Genomic DNA, 21,874 nt, shown 5'->3' on the forward strand with positions numbered 1-21,874 from the left:
ACTTATTCTTTTTTTTGTTTTCTCTTGCAGGAATTTTATCTTTAAACAATGGCAAGGGAGGGCTCTGTAGAGAGACATCTTCTATTGCTTTAAAGATAACATAAAATAAAGAGCTCAAATTATTCTACGTACGATGAACTGAAACACTATATATATAAACGGGAAAAAGGGAAGTAAAAAATGTCGAGAAATCACAATATTGAACAAAGGTATTTAAATCAATACATTCAAACACACACCCTGAAAACAAAGGTATTTTAAATCAATACGTTCAAACACACACCCTGAAATAATGTTATGTGTATACTACTAGTCATAAGTATCATTTTTGTTTTGTTGCTAAGTCAATCAAAAGAATACTATTAAGAAGCCAAACAAGCTTCCCAAAACACTCGGTTCTTTTCAATCTCACTAACCAATCTCTCCTCACTTCCCGTCGAAGATGAATCACGGTCTCTCCTCTCCGACCATCTCCGATAACTATTCACCTCTCCCTCTCCATCATCGTGATCCTCATTCTCTCCGGCGACTTCACCTTCTTCTTCTTTTTGACCAACCAGGTCCAGATCAGTTGACCTTCTCGTCCTTTGACTCGTTGACGACGGCTCGCACCTGCATGACTCAGCATCATCACCATGATCTTCACGACCTTTCGAATCATCGCCTTCGTGGCCATGTTCCTCCTGATGATGGCTCTCGGAATCCCCAGATGCTTCGAACAGAAAAAATGGTGACACTTCGACGACGTTGTTCTTCGTGTTCATTCTTCTTGATTTTTTTTTTCTTTTTCTTTTTCTTTGTTTCTTGGAAAATGACAAAAACACAGGCACAAAGCTTAAACAAATCTCTCTTAAATTACATGTGTAATATATATATCTAAGAAGATGGTAAAAGAAGAGATAACCTTGCTAAATCAGATTTCTTGGGCGCTTTAATAAAGTTATTATTTTTATAATCTAAAACCTAACAGAGAAATAGATTATGTGGGATTCGGTTTCTAGAAGGTATGCAATTTGTAAGTTGAAAACAGTCAAATAGAGTTGTAGTACTGTTCCATTAATTAATGGATAAACAAGCAAATTAATCTAATTCATACATATGACAATAGAAACTATTGATTTGATCCCATATATACTTGAATTGTTATCTTATTAGCAACTAGAATTATATTTTCACTCATTATCTTAATTACTATATTTCAAACAGAATAATGATCCAACAATACCTAAATTTGAGTTTCCTTTTCTTTCCTCTCTAATTTGTTTCATGTCTTCTAGAAAGTCTGAGAGACCAAATTACATGATCTGCGTACGTCCAAGTGTCAAAAATATGAGTGTTAGATTGTCTCACGCTAATAATGATGTGGCACAATAATTGACACAATCGAACGATCCATTCATTATTTAATAATACAAACATACTTTACGTGAATGCACAAATATACAAGTGTGACATTGTGAGCCTATACACGAACCCGACAATCGTGGTTTGGTAGTTAACGGTTGACTGGGCTATACTATACGCAGGCAGAAACTTGGGAGAAGATATGAATTTTGCTCACAGATTTTTTTTTTTTTTTTTTTAAATGGCTTTGCTAACTCACTGGACTTATACTTTACGGGCATATGCTAATGGGTCTCACGAGGCCCTTGTTATAATGAATACGAAACTATTATCGTTTAAAGCTTTTAGGTGATATATAAAGTAAAGTGATGATATTATCATGAATCATATGATACTAGAATAGATGGGGATGATACGAGAGACGAGTGGTCCAGTTTACATGAAATTAAATGGTCCAAAAAGAAAAGGCTGAGAAAAAATTATATGGTGTGTCTCTTGGAGGACCACATTCCTCGATCACGCCATTTATTGAATCAAATCTATTACATTATATAGTTTTGTTTTGTTTCTTTACTCAGACAAATATATTTCCAAATTAAATGCTTAAAGGTAGTATAAAGTATATACATATTTTCACAAATGAAATTGATAGTTCAGTAGCAGCAAAAGTATTAAAAGAAAAAAAAACATAAATAAGTGGTCCTATAAAAACTTTACAATAATGGCAAATGTTGTTAGCTCTCTTGCTAGTCCTCGTTATCTTCCTAAGCGCATGCAACGGTAACATATATGGCTTATACGTATTTTCATACTATATAACTAGTGATCCAGAACTTTTGTGTTTTTTTTTCTCCTTTTCTTTTCGTGTATCAAACAAACGTGGTAAATGCATTGCTTGACATCTTTCCCCTCTTTTCGTTTTCAAACAAAAAAAAATCGTAAAATCGAGTATTAAGTAATTTGTTATGTCGGTAGCTAGTTTTCATCTATTCTGGTTGTTCTTATCATAGTAATTACAATTGATATGACTCTTCTACTCCATCTGTTCCCCTGCGATTAGATGTATATACGCAGGTAATGAAATGATGAATTGATGATCCCTCTTATCAATCTATTTTGAACAAAATCTTTTATGTGAAGACAGGGTAATCAATCATATTTGACTATTTTAGTTGGATCAATAAATAGAGTTGCAATACTATATATCAAGTTTGTGTTTTTTTTTCTTTAACTTAAAATCAATTGATATTTGATAATAGATGAATTTATCTCTTGAATATTATTTTAGACCCTTCATAACTTTTAATGTGGTATCAAAAATAAAATCTCATTGCGATGTAGTATCAGTTATTCAACATGCAATATGTGATTAATAATTATGGTCCCAATGTCTTAATACGATAGATTTTCATGTTTTCTAAATCTAATATGATAATGAATATATCATATTAAGTATTGATTTCTTTTTCGTTTGTGAAAGGAATCAGGATACGTAATAAAGTTTCGAAAGGAGATTGTGAACATGTTAGCCCATCAGCATTTATAGTAGATGATGAGTGGAGGGAGTACTCCTGCTCATGGATCACGAATCGTGATTCACGATCAATAAAGCTTCCGTGATTTCGTTTGTGTGCGTTTTAAGTTGTTTTTGTTATTCAGATTACTATTGAGAAGATGGTATAGATCACATAATTCTTGGCTTCTTGCAAATGATCATAACCAGTGGCGAATCTACGTTAAGAGTAGGTTGGGCATGTGCCTTACACTGTTTATTAAATGTTCTGTAGTAGTTGTTGATATAATTATCTACTGGATCATTTGGTTATGTATTCCTCTGCATATTTTTGCTGGTGGAGTGTTTGATCCCTACATTTGTTGTTTTTTTTACTTTTTTGTATTATAATTTTTGGCCACATATTTATTAATTATTAGATATATGCCTCATACTAATAATTCTCTTGGATCCGCCCCTGATCGTAACTATATCCGGGGTTCATATTAATTTTACGATTTACAGTTTTGAGATGTCCGCAAACGCAAGCTGTTCATTTGTAACAATTTTGAAATCGTTCAATAACAAATAAAAAAAGTCAGTTAGCAAAGTTTACACGAGCCTATATTTTGGAATTTAAATATTGTTTCCTTATATAATATAGATGATGGAATCAAACATATGTTGCTCAGTCTGTTTTTTTTTTTTTCATATAGTCCGTGTGAACATAATAAAACAAAATAAATAAATTAGAAGGCTTCATAAAGGAATACAAAGTAAAAAAGAGGTAAAACATGAATTAAAAAAAAAACAATGTATTTGGTCGCTAAACCTAATACATTTGTAATTTAGTGGAACCACCAAACACTTCATCGAAATTACATCCCACCGAACCAATCAATATACACTTAATTCCTGGGGATGGATTTTGTTTATTCATTTATTTGAAAACTTTATAATCCCTGGTCTAACTCAATTTTACTTAATATTAAAATCTTAAATAAATTATAGAGTAATAAAATGATGTTTGGTTCGTTGAATCATAGAAAAACATGTTCATCTCATGGCCTGTTTTCACACTAACTTAATCTTTCACAAAACATAGGAGGAAAGAAAACTGTAGATTCTTTTTGAGATAGCCGTGAGTGATGATAATTAAGAGATGCATCTAGACACGTGTAATATAATGATTAGACATGCTTATTAAGATTTGTATTGAAAAAGTTATGATTGCTAAAAGTGTCCGTCAACGTTAAAGGAACCGACCAATGAGTTTATAACACGCACGTTAGAATTAAGATGAGAGACTGAACATTCAACATTGGATTGGATTCAAAGAAAAAAAGAAAAAAAAAAAAAAAAAAAAAAAGACAAAGATTTGTATAATAACTTTTTCGGAAAATCAACCGCAAAATTACAGTATAAAATATATGTAATAGCTTGAGGATTTCTTCAAGACCCTTACATAATTTTTTCCTTTTTCTTTTAGGCATTACTAGTTATGTTCGTAGAATACCTTAAGTTTAGTTAAAAGGGGTTTGCCGTTAAAAAAAAGGAAAAAGAATTGCATAAGCACATAACGTTTCACACATTATCCAGAATCAACACTATTCACTGTTATTTATTTTAATAAAACAAACTTTTAAAAAATTGTGATCGGACAAAACAGAAGACTCGACGTCCACCCCACCTACTCACTCCCCCCAACCCTACTTTATGGCCCCCACTAGCTCGGCCCATTGGGCCTTTCTTAACTAATGGCAAAATAATTACCGAATATTTTTCCTTTTTTTTTTTTTTTTTTTTTTGCCTGCTTTTTCTATATCAGTTTGTCGTTATTTAAAAAAACCATCCCCATCCCTTTTTTATAAAGTAAGTATTTTTTTTGTTATACCATTTATCGCTCCTTATTTAGCATTCTAACTTCTAAATAAATGGATATCTATGTATAATTATGGTAAACCAAAATGCGTTGACTAAAAAAGTATATTACATACCCACCTTAGAATGATGTGGTTTCCATGCGTAACCATGAACCATCCAATATTAATTAAAAGAAAAAAAAGTTTACAATGGAAAAGTATAGTTGCGTGACGTACATTTGCAATATGGAGAATAAAATAATACAGAAAAAGTTGGAAAACAAAAAAGTAATACTACTATAGTAGTAAAATCGTGTGATTGCGAGGGACACAAGTTAGAGAAATTATAAAGCGAACATATCACAATTTTAATTGGTCAGAATTTGACAAATCATATAAACGATATAGAGGAAGAGAACAATTAAAAATAAAATAGAAAAAAATGAAAGCGAAAAGGGAAGGATGGCTTCCACTAACGGAGAGGTCATTATATTCAACACACACATTGACACATACATAAACATAATCCAAGTTAGCTTTTCAAATCACGTGCCACTTTACTTGTACACCACCTCTTCATTAATCGCATAATCACTCATAATCATCATCTCTATCTTACATAAACACTCGTTTTTTATTATTATTCTTTTTAATGTCTACACATGCATGCCCGCCCCGCACATATACTTCTATGATTCTTAGTTTCTTACATAATGTAGTAGTATGATAGTATAATTTTTCATTCACAGTTGGATCTCTAATATCGCTTCTGAAGAAGTTTTTTATTTAATCTTAAAACATACTTAGGGAGATAATTATTACTAGTCTTATTATACAGCAAAGTGCAAGCTAGTTTGAGTACGAAACCCGAGGAGAAATAAGAGAGAGATTCGCGGGGGAGCCATGCGTGGGTTTATTATTCTAATCATATCCTTAAAATTTTAATTATTAATTAATCAATGCCCTCTAACTTTAATAGTATCCAATTACTAGAATTAATTAAATTGTAGTTTCCCTTTTCTCTGACGACATTTTTTTTGAAAACTAAATAAAATCATCGGGGTAATTACGTGCAAGACAACTCAGCTCCCCACTTCTCCCATCTGACCTCTTTGTTTTTTTTCCTAATTATCTCTCTCTCGTTACTACCTTTAATGTCCCCGAGCACTTATAAACTTAATTACACTGAAAAAATGGAAATAATCAGAATTATTTTCTTTTTAATAAAAATTATTCGTAAATACTCCAAAGTTAACTGTTGAACATTAGAAAAAAAACTAATTTTAACATTCAAAAGAAAAAAAGAGAAAAAGGTTGCCAACATTTGTTTAGAGTAGTAGAGTATGGTTAAAAGGCGGATTAACGGTCAGGATCTTGTGTAAGGTGAGGTTGAAAGAGAGGAGCATAAAACTGTTTGATTTGTGACATCTTTATTTAGAGAGGACAGACCTATCAACTCCATGCTGTGACACTGCCACCATAGCCCATCATACACTGTTTCTCCTCATCATACCCTTCCTTCGAATTTATATTTTTAACCCTGGTGGGTGGGAACGTTACATAGGCTTTGTGAGAGATGAAGAGGGGCATATTCGTCATATTTCCTAGCCTATTTCGTTTCCTTTTTTAGAGATTAAAACCGATGGACGTGCGACAAAACCCGAACTAATTTTATTTTTTTAGACCGATTCAGACAAACGAGGTATTGTATTGTATGCAATAATAATTTCAGATTAACTTATTAAGAATTGATGGTATCAACTATCAACTGCTAGTAGTAGTAGTAATTTTGTTTTAGTAACGATTGTGTGTGTGCATGTCCGTACACAGTAAAAAAGGAGTCCTAGATCTGACGGTCGTGATTAAAAAAAAAATGCGACGCTTGCACCTTTCTTCTGTACTGTTAATTTTTTATATTATTATTCAAAATTTTCAGTATCCATATTCTCTCTTTCTTTTGCGTTTTTTTTTTTATATTTTCATAAAAAGTTGCACACTTTCAATTATTGGATACTTCTTCCCTCGCGTAACTCTTTTCTTTTTACAATAATAGTACTAGTTTCGAATACAAATAATAATAAACTTTTTTTTTTCTGGACTCTGCAAAACGAAAAGATATTTATTATATATATATATAATAATTATCATATCCCACAAATTCTACGAAACAGATTTATGTTATGTTAATTAATTTCATCGTTCAACTGTGGTTATTACACTTTAGACACGTGAAAGAAACTACGACTACACTTTCTTTGGTCGAATTTTGTTACATTTGAATAAAAAATTAAGAAGTGAACAATAATAATATATCGAAGGTTAACGAAATAAATGGTGGGTAAATAAAACGTGAAATAAATAATTATATACTCCATGGACATAAAACAGTAGATTGCTCTCAGATGCTCACATCAAAGCATGATTGGACGGGTGTGATGTCATCATAAATATAACACTGTGGCTTCCTTTTTTTTTTTTTTTTGGTACCGTCAGATTCAAAAAAAGTTAAAATTATTTTAATTTTAATATTCTGTATGTGGTCCCCGCAATTTACGGGGCTTCCCCCCTCATATCCAGCCGTGCATCGCGTATCATTAGATTCCCTCTTCCCATACACCTTACCGCACCCTATCATCTTCTCTTACTCTCGCGATATAGTGAGAGACAGAGCCTACTACTACTAATATATCGTCTCTCGTATCGTCCCGTTTTCTGCGGCTGCTCCTTGTTCTTCTCTCTGGCCTGGCACAGTCGATAAGATAATCTCCCGCTTGCATTCAATCAGACGGCTGGTATTTGAAGTGTAAAAGACACGTGGCAAGATCAGAATCGACAATCACAATCACCGAAAAGGCTCACATGGATATGTTTGACCATGGTTAACCAATTTAACCCAACCATGGTTTGCTTTTTAACTTGACCTCCTCCTGCCTTCCTCCTCCTATCCCATCCTCTTCTCTTACCACTCTCTCTCTCTTCTTCTTCTTCTTCTTCTTCTTCTTCATCTTTGTTTCTTTCTTCTTTGAAACTAGTACTAGACTCTAGATTCATGGCGCCTCAGATCTAAAAACCTTTGAAACTTGTTCATCGAAGTATTTTATTCTCTGTCTGGTTTGACCGGGGGTTGGAATCGTCGCATTGAGATCTCGGGGGTTATTTGCAATGCAGAAGCGAGTAGCCTTGTCGTTCCCAGAAGAGGTGCTCGAGCACGTGTTTTCGTTTATACACCTAGATAAGGATAGGAACTCGGTGTCTCTGGTGTGCAAGTCATGGTACGAGATCGAGCGGTGGTGCCGGAGGAAAGTGTTCATCGGGAACTGTTACGCCGTGAGTCCATCGACGGTGATAAGGAGGTTCCCGAAAGTGAGATCCGTGGAGCTGAAGGGGAAGCCTCACTTCGCAGACTTTAATTTGGTGCCTGAAGGATGGGGAGGCTACGTGTACCCATGGATAGAGGCCATGTCATCGTCGTACACGTGGCTGGAAGAGATAAGGCTGAAGAGGATGGTGGTGAGCGACGAGTGCTTGGAGCTCATAGCCAAGTCGTTTAAGAATTTTAAGGTTCTTGTGCTTTCTTCCTGTGAAGGCTTCTCCACCGATGGTCTCGCTGCTATCGCTTCCACTTGCAGGTCTTCTTTCATTCTTTCTTTCTATATTTCCTCTGATTCTGATTCTCTCTTTTGTGTTTCTGTTCCCTTTTGCCTTTAGGAAGCATATAATTAATAGCAAATTGTTCGATTTGATTTTGTGAAATTCATTCATGATCTACGTAACTCTCTCGATTATAGCAAATTCTCATGTATGTGCTCTGGTCTTTGTGATGAATTCTTTTTCGGTTTGGGTCAAGATTTTGCGTATCTTATAGAAGAAAGATGTTTCTGAAGATTCTGAATAAGAAAGAGCCTCTCTTCATCTTTTTTTATATGACGGTGGTATTTTCTCGTTATATTCCTTTGGATTCATTCGCTCTCTCTAATGAATCTCCTGAGGTGGGAAATCTAGTCAATTTTTGCGATATATGTTTACTTTTCTTTTACTTTTACTTTTCCTTTTCTGGGCAACTTTTTTTTTTTTTTTTTACCTTGTTGGGAAACTTAGATATCTCTTTTTGGATTCCTCACTTTAGCTCTGTTTTAGCATCTCTGATAATGCTTCCATGTGACAAACTGATCTACATTGCATCTAATATATACAACTGCTATTAGTTATTTACGAGTGTATGCACATGAGTTTGTTTATCTATTAGGTCCCCTGTTGTTGCAATTTTAATTAATGGTCCCCAAGTTCTGTGATTGTGGCAAATCAATTAATTACATGATTCTTCTTATGCAGGAATCTTAAAGAGCTTGATTTGCGCGAGAGTGATGTTGATGATGTTAGTGGCCACTGGCTTAGCCATTTCCCGGATACATATACTTCTTTGGTGTCGCTTAATATCTCTTGCTTAGCATCTGAGGTCAGTTTCTCTGCTCTGGAAAGGCTCGTCACTAGGTGTCCCAATCTCAAGTCTCTCAAGCTTAACCGTGCTGTTCCTCTTGAGAAACTGGCTACTTTACTCCAAAGAGCTCCTCAGTTAGAGGAATTGGGCACTGGTGGGTACACTGCTGAATTGCGACCAGATGTTTACTCTGCTTTATCTGTTGCGCTTTCTGGCTGCAAGGACTTGAAGTGCTTATCTGGATTTTGGGATGCTGTTCCTGCCTATCTTCCAGCTGTTTATTCTCTTTGCAGTCGCCTCACTACTTTGAATTTGAGTTATGCAACTGTCCAGAGCTATGATCTTGTCAAGCTTCTTAGCCAATGTCCAAAACTGCAGCGCCTCTGGGTGAGTCCTTTTTAACATCCGAGTTTGGAGATTTAGGCCATTTTAGCTTATGCTCATAGGTTTCTTAAATACCGTGAATGATTTAGTGTGTAATGGTAACTGAGTATGTATCAAAGCCTCTTTGTTTTTTTTTCGTAACTGTGGTATGACTTATTGACAACAGGTGCTTGACTACATCGAGGATGCTGGTCTGGAGGTGCTTGCTTCAACCTGCAAGGACTTACGCGAGTTAAGAGTGTTTCCGTCTGAGCCTTTTGTCATGGAACCAAACGTGGCATTAACGGAACAGGGGCTTGTCTCCGTCTCCATGGGCTGTCCAAAACTCGAGTCAGTTCTCTACTTTTGCCGTCAAATGACCAATGCTGCATTGATAACCATTGCTAGGAACCGTCCCAACATGACTCGCTTCCGTTTGTGCATCATTGAGCCGAAAGCCCCCGACTATCTGACTTTAGAGCCACTGGATGTTGGATTTGGAGCCATAGTAGAGCATTGCAAAGATCTCCGTCGCCTCTCTCTATCAGGCCTCTTGACAGACAAGGTTTTTGAATACATTGGGACATATGCCAAGAAGATGGAAATGCTCTCGGTGGCATTTGCAGGAGACAGTGACTTGGGCATGCATCATGTTTTGTCAGGGTGCGATAGCCTGAGGAAACTAGAGATAAGGGACTGCCCGTTTGGAGACAAGGCGCTTTTGGCCAATGCTTCAAAGCTGGAGACAATGCGATCCCTTTGGATGTCTTCTTGTTCCGTGAGTTTTGGAGCCTGCAAGTTACTAGGACAGAAGATGCCAAAGCTCAATGTGGAAGTCATCGATGAACGGGGTCCACCAGACTCAAGACCCGAGAGCTGCCCTGTGGAGAGAGTGTTTATATACAGAACAGTGGCAGGTCCTCGGTTTGACATGCCTGGCTTCGTCTGGAACATGGACCAAGACTCAACAATGAGGTTTTCCAGGGAAATCATCACGACTAACGGATTATAAGACAAAATAAACGAGGTATATTTTTCATTAATCCTTGTTCATCATCCCGTATAATCTCGTTCCGGTTTAGGAACATGAGAGAGAGCTCGGTCGCCAATAATTTAACCATCAAGCCCCATGAGCAATGAATAAGTGGAGAGAGAGAGAGAGAAAGAGATCGAAGAGACCCTTTGCTTTTTTAATTTATGTAAGAATTTTTTATTGCTGTATGTTTGTTTGTCTACTTACTGAGAGTGGGAGATCCCTGGTGGGGTATTTTTCTTAAGAGGATAAGAGATTTCTATAAGACAATGTCAAAAATGTAACTGCTCTTCTTTGTTTGGGCTCTTTTATCCTTTTAAATGTTTTATATCTCTCTTTATCTTTGTCATTTCCTTTGTCCGCTTAGAGAAGAACTGTGTGCAGCCAGCCTCTGTTCGTTTCTGGAGCACCACCACTTCTCCAGAACCGACGAACCTTATTTTATTTTGTTTCTGAGCTTCTTAAAATTAGTAATGGCCACAGGGGATCGAATGGAGTGTTGGTCAAATGGTGGAGATGTGGGCTGTCTTTTGCTCTGCACAAGTGGAGACTCGAAACCATCTATTCTTCTCATGCTCTTATACTTCTGCAGTGGTCTGCTATTGGAAGGAATCTTTATAACACTCGGCTCACCAACAACTAGCAACAACTGGTGGATTACATCTCTGCAGATCACCCGGATCGACTTCATGGTTATTTGATAAGGAACACTTTTCAGCTTACTCTGCACTCCGTCTGGCGTGAAAGGAACGCTAGGCGTCATGGTGACCTCCCCCGCTCAGAAAATCAACTCATCGGCTGGATAGACAAACAAATTCGAGCACAGTTACTAGTTCTGGGGTCTCTTGGCGATAGACACTATACTGATGGACTCCAAGCTTGGTTTGCTACTAGGACCTAGGGGTCTTTCTTAGCTAATTCTCTACATACCTTTGGAAACTTGTTTTTAGATTCTCATTCTAAACCGCTTATGTAAAACGTTATTTTTCTTTTGAATATAATTTAACATTTTATTCAAAAAAAAAATTAGTAATGGCCCATTTGATTAAAAGAGGGCCCAAGATATTTGAGATAAAGAAACCACATGACACGAGGCGAGTGCCGGCCGAAAGAACCGGACCAAATTTTGGTTGCTCCATATCGAAGAGTATTATGTTTGACTGTGAACTACGTGACTCATTGGATCAATTTGATGTTTCGTTAAAAGTCGAAATTTTCATGTGTTATGTTACATGACTCATTAGATCAATCTGATGTAAGTTGTAACTGTTGTCTGTCAATATTGAGATACCATTTTTGATTACCACGGTGAATCCTTGTACTACTTCACATAAATACTTACGCCTGAATATAAATATTTGTCATTTCATTTCATAACGCCATATTCTGCTCTTTTGATCTTGTTATGTCCTCTCATTTGAGTTTAATAAAAGAAAAATTACAAAATTTTGCTTATGTGAAATGTTTAGTTATCATGATTTGAGTCTATTTCACATACTGGATCTTGTGGAGTTGAGATTCTACGAGTGTTGTATGAACCACAATGCCCGCACTTGTGTCCCAAAATGTGGAACATTGCTTTGCTCCCTTTGTTGCAGTCATTGCAAAGTATTGAAACCTGCAGACAGATTCTCGGTCGGATGTAAAATCATGAACACAAGGAAATCAAACCGTGAGGTGGCAAAACTTTGGATGTATAGACATTACCTCAAATTTATACTCAACGGGCATCTCTGTTGTGCTTATCTGTAAAGAGAATGTTGGTTGGTATTTACCTCACTGAATAATACATCAAATCCAAATTTTGATTGTTACCTCGAGATCTAGTAATTGCCACGAAGTAGACATATCCACCATTGACTTGGAACAAATGGGGCACCGATACCTGAGAGAGAGAGAGAGAGAGAGAGAGTATGTATATTAAGAAAGTATAAAATCCATATTGATACTGTGATGAACAAATTGGATCGGAGGAGAAGTTTCACTGAGATTATTACTGATTATTATTGATCATTCCGCTGAAGCAATCCATATGCATAGTATGCCCACAACTCATCACATGTGCAGCTTTTACCGAATCAAATAGATACTGCCAGGTTGAGTAATTTGCAAAAGTTAAATGCAATATGATGTTTTGAATCTAAATATTAGTTAGCGATATGCAGCACAATAGACCATCTAGAATTAGTTCAATTCGGACAAACCTCGCAACAGACAGGACACGAGTTCTTTGTGGAGTTCTCAATGCACGAGTGTTTATCGCGCAAGCCCACTGAATAACAAGCTCCTGCAATATTTACAAGATAAATAAAACAGGTGTAAACTCACAAATACGCACACACGATTCTATATTTGCATAAACGAATTTTGCAACCATTAAACTAGGTGTAGACTATTAAAGATCTGATACTGAGCTAGGATGGATCGAACATGTATGTGGAACGTCAAATTAAAATATCCTACTTTACCAAGAAGTAACCCAACATTACAATTGTCAGTTGTGGAGTGGAATAGATACTTATGTTCCTAGAGAACAGTTGATGGAGACAATTCGCAAAATCACACACCACCAATGTATTTGGAACTTGCTTTTTAAAGAAAGAAGCAAAACAGAATCCAACAAATGCAAGTTGATAAAGGTATATAACTACATACCACAGTTCTGGCAATGAAAGAATTTGTCAAGCCCACCAACTCTGAAAATTTAATAATACCTCAAAGATTAAGTCATGAGTTTATTATAGCAACAAGATAGACTATTATTATGTGGGACAAGTTCTTCTCAATATCTCTAAAGACCTCACCTACAAATACCACAATCAGCACAATGAAATTGCTCTTTCGAGGTCTGCAAACATAACAGGAGCCATATTACTACTGTTAGTGTGAGTCATCATAGCATTTGAAAGAAGAAAACATGTATGAAAGAAAGAAAGAAAGAAAGAAAGGATACAAAGAGCTCACATCGTCGTCAAAAAATTTGCAAATATTGCAAAAGTAGTCCCCCATAGAGACACCGCAATTAGAGCAGAATTGAGAAACCTAAAGATTTGAATTTTAGGATGATAATATCACAGATATATATATATAATTTGCAGATAATGAATAATAATACAATACAGAAACCAATCAATACTACCTCTTGCTCAGTTTGACATATTGAACAAACAACCTAAGAAACATAAAACACAGTTCTTGTTATCAGAATAGAGCCGAATCCCAATTGAGTTTTCTACTACCCTTAAAAAGGAGATTGAAACACAAACAAAGAATAAGGGTTTCAAATTCAATGAAACCTGTTTGACGTTTTGGCGGACCAAATCATGTCGTTCTTTAGGGTCAGGTAAAGAGTTCTGAAACAAACAAACAAACAAAACAAACAAGAAACCATGTTTTGTTGTGAGACAAAACACAACACACACCTCCAAAAAAAAAAAAGCCCTAGGAATGGAAAAGACAAAATAATTAGAGGAGGACAAAAGACAAACCGCTGATTCGTTATGGCAATGGCGGCATGGGAAGATGAGATTGCAGCAAGGAGCTCTGATTTTACATCGTCTCTTGTAATGTTCGCATCTGATTGAAACAAATGAAATTAGAGAGATTACTAAAATTAAAAAAAAAAAAAAAAAAAAAAAAAAAAGGAATCAGAGAAGATTCCGAGAAAAAAAAAATCAAAAAATCAGTATGGAATCTTCTGGGGAAAAATAACCCGAATAGGAATTTGCCGAAGTCTTTGTCTCTGGGAATGGTTGGAGCAGTACAAGAATCCGTCGAGTCTTCTTGGTGGAGACTAGCATTAGCACCACCCATCATCAGATTCACAGGGTTGGGATTTAGGGGTTCTTACCTTAATAACTAAAGCACCCAACCTAATTTTAAATACAGAATCAGAGACTAAAGTTTTGACTAATAATAATACACGTGTAATCTTTGTTTTGGATGTTCCCTCTTTCTCAATCTCACATACCATTCCTTCGTACCGTAACCGGCGGTACGGTTTATCACTTTATTTATCGTCTGATTTACTTTTTTTTTTTCTTTTCTTTAACAAAAAAATAAACTCCCTAGGCTAGTTACGTAAACTGTATTATTATAGCTACCAGATGAATATCCGTGCTATGAGCGACTTATGACTTACCGTTTTTTAAACAATTTTACTATTAATTTGGTTTTTTTATGTAGAATTTATCTATTTTTTAATTGTGGAAATCTTGAAAAATATAATTTTGATTTTGATATTTTTTAATACTTCAAATAGATTTTTTCATTTTGTAATTGAATGATTAGATAAATGCATGGACAACTTTGTTTTGAGAGCTTCAACATTTTACAATTCTTGTCTAAAACTTCTAAAAATATTTTTCCAAATGAAAGCTTGATATAATGAGACATATTTTGTAACAAAGAGTTTTTTAGCTTCTCACTTATATACTATGAAATACTAACATTTTAATTTATCAAGATTGCAGCTTAGTTAACTCTTTAATAGATATAATTAAAATACACATCTTCCTTCCATGTTAGCTCTTTAATTTCTTGAATATAACTCTAAAAATTTTTTATATAAGAATTTCATTTAATTTTTTTTAACAACTTCTAAATATTAGAATATGAAAACTCCTTCCTCTTTGTCTCTGTATTTTGCTAAACCAACATTCTACAATTTTATTCAATTATCTTCCATTTGATAATGAACAAAACTTCAATTTTTTTCAAAAAAATAAATTTTTAGGGACAAATTTTCAAAAATTTCTCTACATTATTAACAAATATCTCTATCACTGCTGCAACTCTTCAAACTATTGACAAAATTATAACTCCTAAACCATATATCCATAGATTCATGGTTTACGCCGAGAGGAAGAAGTGGCTCTTTGATTCAATCCCGATGCATTTTTTGTCTTTTGGTCATGCATCTACTTTCTTGGGATATGTTATAAGCCTATCTAAAAATTTTATGTAAATATTAAAACTGTTTTTATGATATAAAAAATAATAAAATACATAAATAGGTCTATTTGCTTTTAATGAGGATAGACATGTGGCACTATCTCCACTGTTGATGTGTCACTCACATGGAGAGAGTTGACCATTTTTCACAATATAGATTAGCTAGCCTAGTAGATTCAGTTTTGAGTGTTTTGTGTGGTTAATTAAAGTTGTTGGCATGAAGATCGAATCACTGAATTATCAAAAGTTAACTAGTGACCAACGTCCATGGGACGTTTAAAGATTAAGAAGATGGGTAAGTTAGTGAATATATGAATTAATGATCGTGGATGTTGTTGATCAGAGAGATATGAAGAGAGAAGGAGGAAGGAAAGGGTATGCTTTTCCCACGCGCCAGTCGTCCGAGAATATTTTGGATCCCGACAAAGACAGAAGTGAAGGTAGTTGTTACACGTCCCAAACAACTCGGAAGTTAAGTAAAGCTATTCCACACATCTTGCAAAGCCCCTCTCTCTTTTCCTTTTTCTCCCACCAATCATCCCTATTCTATCACTTTCAAGTGTATGCATGACTTATGCTGTTTTTTCTATCGATCTTATATATAGGGTTTAATTACACAATTAATACTCTTGTTTCATTAACAATTTTGTGTCAAATTCTAATAAAAATTATATATTGTAAGAAGAGCTATTCAATTTTCAAATCCAGCTTCTTAATTAGAATGAATTATTGACAAGATCAAAGGAAACAAAAAAGGCTGAAAAGAGAATTTTGTGCTTTGTTATCGTGATATAAAGTGAGAGCATGGGGAATAAAAAGTTCCTAAATATAACAACTAGATTCAGTCATACATTACATATTTCTCACGGGTTTTGTTTGTAGTTTATGAGAGATCATGAATAATTCAGATTCTGTTGAGATTTTTATATATGCCAGCTGACCTCTCAACTTCATATTATATATATCCAGTCATTGAGAGAGATGAAAAAACGTTATGGTCTTTGCGTGGTTTATAATTATTATACTTGTTTTTACATATCACAATATTCAATGGACATATTTCGTCTGCTCAGAGATAATAATACTAATTAAGTAGACAAAAAAAAAGGAGTAACAATTGATACAATACTAACAAAAATCAAGAAAATAATTACAGTCTTTACTTTTAGACGTTCTTTTCTCTTTTTTGGATATTTAACATTCTGTTCACTAGCTAGCTTTTTAAACAAATATCTTCCAATCAATATAATACATCCTTCCTAAGTATACATGTATCGTTATTTCTTGTTAGTACGTAGTTTCAAAATGTCTTCATGTTTTATCATGTGATAAATTAAGTTTGATATCATTTTCAACGACCTCCAAAATAATGTCATTAAAATCATTCAGAGAAAATGTGACTGACTAATATTATTGGGAATGCAAAAGTTAGAAGGAAACACAATACATAATAAATATATATGATCAATAATTTCCCAATAAAATAGATAAACACATCAGTACATCCACTGATTAGTTGAGCTGGAAATACAAAGCTAGCTAATTGATTTCTTAGGCATACTTAAGCTAGACAAAATATGAAAACTAGCTATATATAAATAAGAACCTGATACACATTTACGTGTGATCTTTCCATCGTTATTCTCACTATCCAGTTAACATATACTAAATATATATATATATATATATATATATATATTGTTTGAGCATATATATATCCATTGTTTTTCTAGTTGTGAAATGACTGATAGGGCTTGATCAAAGGAACGAGAGAGCCACTTAGGTGAAGCGACATGACATCGTTGGTCGAACCCACGAGCTTGCCACTTACAAAGACGGCAGGAACGGCGTTGGCGCAGCCAAGGCGGACTAAGGCCTTTTCGATCTCACGGCAGTCAGGATCGTTGTCGATCTCGTGGATAGTTGGTTGAACCCTAAGATCACGGAAAAGGATTTGCACGGCGTAGCAGAGACAACATGAGCTTTTAGTGAAGATCACAACTCCTTTCTCCGACGACATTCTCATCACCTTGTCCATGATCAGATTCTGATCCGAGGGCTAAGGACGATCGAAAAATTATACTATATCTCTAGGTATATATAGCTTTGATGTATGTTTTTTGTTCGTTAGAAACTCGATGATCTGCTTGGGCTATTTATAGGAAGGCAAGTAGTGCAAGTCTTTGGACTGGTCTTTTTTTCTTTAAACAGGTAATAGTAATTCTTTAAAAAATAGAAATTCAGATTCCCTCTGAAAAATTAAAGCGGCTTTGCGAGAAAAAGACCATTTGTTAATGTTCTGTTTTGGCTGAACAAGTTGTAATATATGATTTCATTTATTTATATTGCATAATATCGAAGAATTGGTACGATAACAGTAAATTAAGCATACGATTCGGGGGGTTATACATTGTAACGATTTCGAATCTTTGTGTCAGATAGATGAACAGTGTGGCATTACTGAATCTCATGGCAAGTGAGTGAACGCTACGCGTGTGTTTTCGTGAATGCTTTGCACATATGGGCCGTATATTGTATATGATTGTATATGTCCTACACTTTTTATGACAAATAAAGATATATTAAGATCAGCTGTAGTTAATCACGCAGCAATGAAATTAGGTAAGTTTGTTTTGATCTTGTCGACTATACAGAATTTTGAAGAGACCGACGAAAAGCTTATAGCAAAGGCATGTCTCTGTCCCTTAAATTATATAGCTTTCGTCGATATGAACGTCAATTAACGGGCACTACAAATTAGGAGTGAAGTTTTTGCTTTATTCGCTTGATATATATAGTGTCACTACAAAAATTACTTGTGCTTTAACCTTAAAACTAACAACATGCATCATGTTAAAGGCCAAAATTGTACTTGGTGTTGATAAGCATGATATTCTATTATATATTTTTAAAAAATTAATCATCTTTGAACATTCGTATTTACATTACTACTTTGTTTAATTTTTTTAATTAATAAATTTAATCTTATGATTATCTTTCAGAGTGAAGCTTATATCGAAGTGAAGTTTTTCGTTTATTCGCTTTTGATATATATATATATATATATACTTTTTTTTTTTCGGCACTAACAAATTTACTTTTGATTTAACCTTAAACTTATAACAACATCATGTAAAGTGCCAAAGTTGTACTTTCTCTCGTTTTTAAACAATTTGATTGACCGGTGTTGGTGTTGAACTGTTGATTAGCAGGATGATATACTATTTTTTCAAGAATTAGTGTTTCTCTTAACATTCGTAATTTTTTTGATATGCTTAAATTAAACCCTAGAGCTACTCTCTCAAATTAAAAGGTCACTTTAATACTTAGGGGTCGAATTCCACAAAGAATTAACTCTACACAATAAATTATAGAGTTTTATAATTAAGCTAAACAAGTTGATTTAAATAAAGAAAAGCAATGCAAAATATTAAATAAAACGGTTGTAAATTTAGAAGATCAAAAAGCTAGGTCCAGGGAATTTCTCAGAAAATTACAAAATATTAAATAAATAATTAAATAGGATTCATGCAATAAAAATCAGATCTAGAACTCTAAACTTTTTGGTAAAATAATTCAGTTCTCACTGCAATTATTATCTAAATTTAAAACCAGAAAATCCAAATCTCTTTGTAAAATTCCAAGTTAAAAATCAGCTTTAAGAACAAGTTTAGAAAAGTTCACAAAATTACTAATTCAAATCTCTTTCTAAAAAAAGTAATTTTGTTCATCTATGGTTTTAATCATGAAAAAAATTATATTCTCATATCAATTAATTCCCCTAAGATAATAATTCTAGGTGATCAATCAATAATTATTGTGAAAAACAACCAAGGATGAAGATCATAAAAGATTAAGAACCCTAAAAATCACAGATCTAATAAATCATAAAATCCCTGTGAAAAACCCTGAACCTAACAAGCAAACTACTCAAGACATATTCAATGAAGAACAAAACATGATTCTGAATAATAAGCAATTGAAATTAAAAGAGTAAAGATGGAGTTTATGAATTCTTCTCTCAAAACAGTTCAGATCTCTCTCCCAAAAGCTCTCAAAATCTCACAGGATTCCAAAAAATAAAACTTGCTAGAATAAAACTTTTGGGTTTGTAAAACCTAAAAATACTATTTATATGTCCTAAAACACGTCAGGGAATTGTGTTGCAAATATGGAAAACTTTGGCTGAATTTGTGAAACTTCCAAAACTTGATTCTCTCGTTGGCTAAACACGGTGTCGATCGATGCTAAATCAATGTCGATCGACACTCCCTCTCTGTTCTGACTCCAAGTTTGTTTCTTCGGAATTAATGCTTCAAAATGATCCGAATTGCTCCATCCTAGAAAACCTGTAACGACTCAAAAACATCCTAGAAAACAAATCAAAAGACTCTAAAATACTCCTTATATCATGGTTAAAAACCACAAAAACCATGATTATATATCATTTCTCTAATTATATTAATAAATATCTTCTTGTGATTATCGTTCAGTCTTTTTTAAAAAATAATCTGATTAGATATACCGATCGACAAATATTAATAGACACCATTGTAAAGCCAAATTAATTACTGCGAAACTATGTGGGTTTGTCAATATATTAACGCCAGATTCCTCCGATAGCTCATTAATTATAGGTCAGTGATTGAATCCTTTGGCCAAAAAAATAAGAATGAATAGCCAAAACGGGATTCGAGCTTTCGGTGATCGATCATATATATATATATATATCTATCAACTACGTAGTTGAGTATTCCCTTACTTCTTGTGCGCCCCTACCACCAACTTGCTTAAAGATTAATATTCGTTGCTCATCACACACTTACACTCATGTTTGATTCTGCTCTTGCCGTCTCTCTACAAGGACGTATCTAGTGTAGAACGGTCGTCCAGTCGCTGGTTATGTATGTATCGTATCATTATTTTGCAAAATGTTTTTTTTACCCTGACGATATCTTACGTATAAAACAGAATTAACTAACTGCAAAAGTTTGGTTTGTATATGTTTCGTATGTACTCACCAACCAAAATTTTACGATGATTTAAGTGGTCGAAACAAATTTAGAGGAGATTTCTATTTATTTATATATATGTAAATATATATATATATATCTTGCGTCACCAAATGATGGTTTAATGTGTAAACATTTTTGCAATCTTTCTATCACTCGATCAAATTTGCAATGCAACGTGAATCTTCGCCGACCACATGATTTAGACTTTTAGTTAGCGTTGTTCTATATATGTTCCGATGACTTGTGGGTGGAGCTTTTGAAGTGTATGAGATTCTCTCTTTTTTTCGATTCACCAAAGATAAGGGATCCTATAGTACTCACATACGTGTATGATTCGTTCTTGATAACCATCCTTTGTCTTGTCACGTCGTCGATCTATCAAGTTACCATCCCGATACTTTGCTATTAGATAAATATATACCCATTCGTTATAGTACGATAACACTAATCTCGATTCAGTAGTAGTGTTTGAGTTTACTTTTTACGTGGAAATCTACACTAATATTACACTGTACTTAAAGGTACAACTTGTCTTTTCTTCCGTACAACGTAAGTCAACATACATATATACATCGATACATGTATAGAAATTATTATAACATAGCAATCCATGCGAAGGAAGCAAAGCATTTTAATACATCTATGCTCCCTCCAGATTATGTATATTATAAATGCGCTTTTAGCACATCGATTAATTATTGACAGAATACATGTGCATATATACATATACATATATAGATAGGTGTATACATACATGCACGATGATCGGAAGCTATAACCATATGGCCTTAGCGTCTTTAAGCATCTGCTTGAGCGAGCCGTCGACGTGGGACGAGATGATATCTTTGGCTGATCCGATGTACCTTCCTCCAACGAAAACAGCTGGCACCGCCGGGTTTGATGAGCCGAGGGCACGTAGAGCCCGCTCCATTTCACGGCCTTCAGGGTCTTTGTCGAGCTCGTGGATCGCCGGACTAGCTCCTAGTTCGTAGAATAGCGTCTTAATGCTATGGCACATACAACATGAGCTCTTTGTGAATATCACCGCCGCTTTCTTCGACGACAAATCTCTTATTCTCTCCATTTGTGATGATCAAGAAAAGTTGGTTATCAAGTGTTGTTTTCTGTGATGAGAAAGGCTTAGGTTGTGTTGAACATATGCTTGGATCAGCCGTTATTTATAATGGTTATTGTGGAAGAATTTGGATTATTTTATTTTGGGCTTTTCTTCCGATAATAAAGATACAATGGACAAAATATATATATATATATATATAAATGTACCCCACACGAGATATATGTTGTAATTGAAGTACCCCACAAACAAAATTAAAATTTCCTAGAAAGAGGTTAAGTTCTTTGTGATATAATTTT

At 34.5% G+C, this 21,874-nt stretch overlaps 4 protein-coding genes and 1 pseudogene across 4 annotated transcripts; 1 reads left to right on the forward strand and 4 right to left on the reverse strand.

Moving 5' to 3' along the window:
* Positions 1-174: 174 nt before the first annotated feature.
* Positions 175-901, reverse strand: LOC104749020 (uncharacterized). Its single transcript, XM_010470597.3, has one exon. The coding sequence runs from the start codon at positions 762-764 to the stop codon at positions 363-365; it is 402 nt and encodes a 133-aa protein (XP_010468899.1). The 5' UTR covers positions 765-901; the 3' UTR covers positions 175-362.
* A 6,191-nt stretch (positions 902-7,092) lies between these two features.
* Positions 7,093-10,881, forward strand: LOC104749022 (protein TRANSPORT INHIBITOR RESPONSE 1). The gene is made up of 3 exons (XM_087491684.1): positions 7,093-8,327; positions 9,031-9,523; positions 9,687-10,881. The coding sequence occupies exons 1-3, from the start codon at positions 7,861-7,863 to the stop codon at positions 10,509-10,511; spliced, it is 1,785 nt and encodes a 594-aa protein (XP_087347810.1). The 5' UTR covers positions 7,093-7,860; the 3' UTR covers positions 10,512-10,881.
* Positions 10,882-11,870: 989 nt separating this feature from the next.
* LOC104699585 (E3 ubiquitin-protein ligase MIEL1) lies at positions 11,871-14,498 on the reverse strand. The gene is made up of 12 exons (XM_010470599.3): positions 14,245-14,498; positions 14,021-14,108; positions 13,829-13,885; positions 13,672-13,704; positions 13,497-13,574; positions 13,337-13,380; positions 13,188-13,228; positions 12,737-12,819; positions 12,530-12,621; positions 12,348-12,417; positions 12,240-12,278; positions 11,871-12,150 (listed from the first exon to the last, which is right to left on the reverse strand). Exons 1-12 carry the CDS (start codon positions 14,346-14,348, stop codon positions 11,998-12,000), a joined length of 882 nt encoding a protein of 293 aa, XP_010468901.2. The 5' UTR covers positions 14,349-14,498; the 3' UTR covers positions 11,871-11,997.
* A 2,434-nt stretch (positions 14,499-16,932) lies between these two features.
* LOC104749024 (glutaredoxin-C14) lies at positions 16,933-17,624 on the reverse strand. The gene has a single exon (XM_010470600.3). The coding sequence runs from the start codon at positions 17,521-17,523 to the stop codon at positions 17,215-17,217; it is 309 nt and encodes a 102-aa protein (XP_010468902.1). The 5' UTR covers positions 17,524-17,624; the 3' UTR covers positions 16,933-17,214.
* Positions 17,625-21,015: 3,391 nt separating this feature from the next.
* LOC104749025 (glutaredoxin-C11 pseudogene) lies at positions 21,016-21,714 on the reverse strand (annotated as a pseudogene).
* Between the last annotated feature and the right edge of the window lie 160 nt (positions 21,715-21,874).

The sequence above is a fragment of the Camelina sativa genome, chromosome 16 (genome assembly GCF_030686135.1).
Source record: "Camelina sativa cultivar CO46 ecotype springtype chromosome 16, ASM3068613v1".
NCBI lineage: Eukaryota > Viridiplantae > Streptophyta > Magnoliopsida > Brassicales > Brassicaceae > Camelina > Camelina sativa.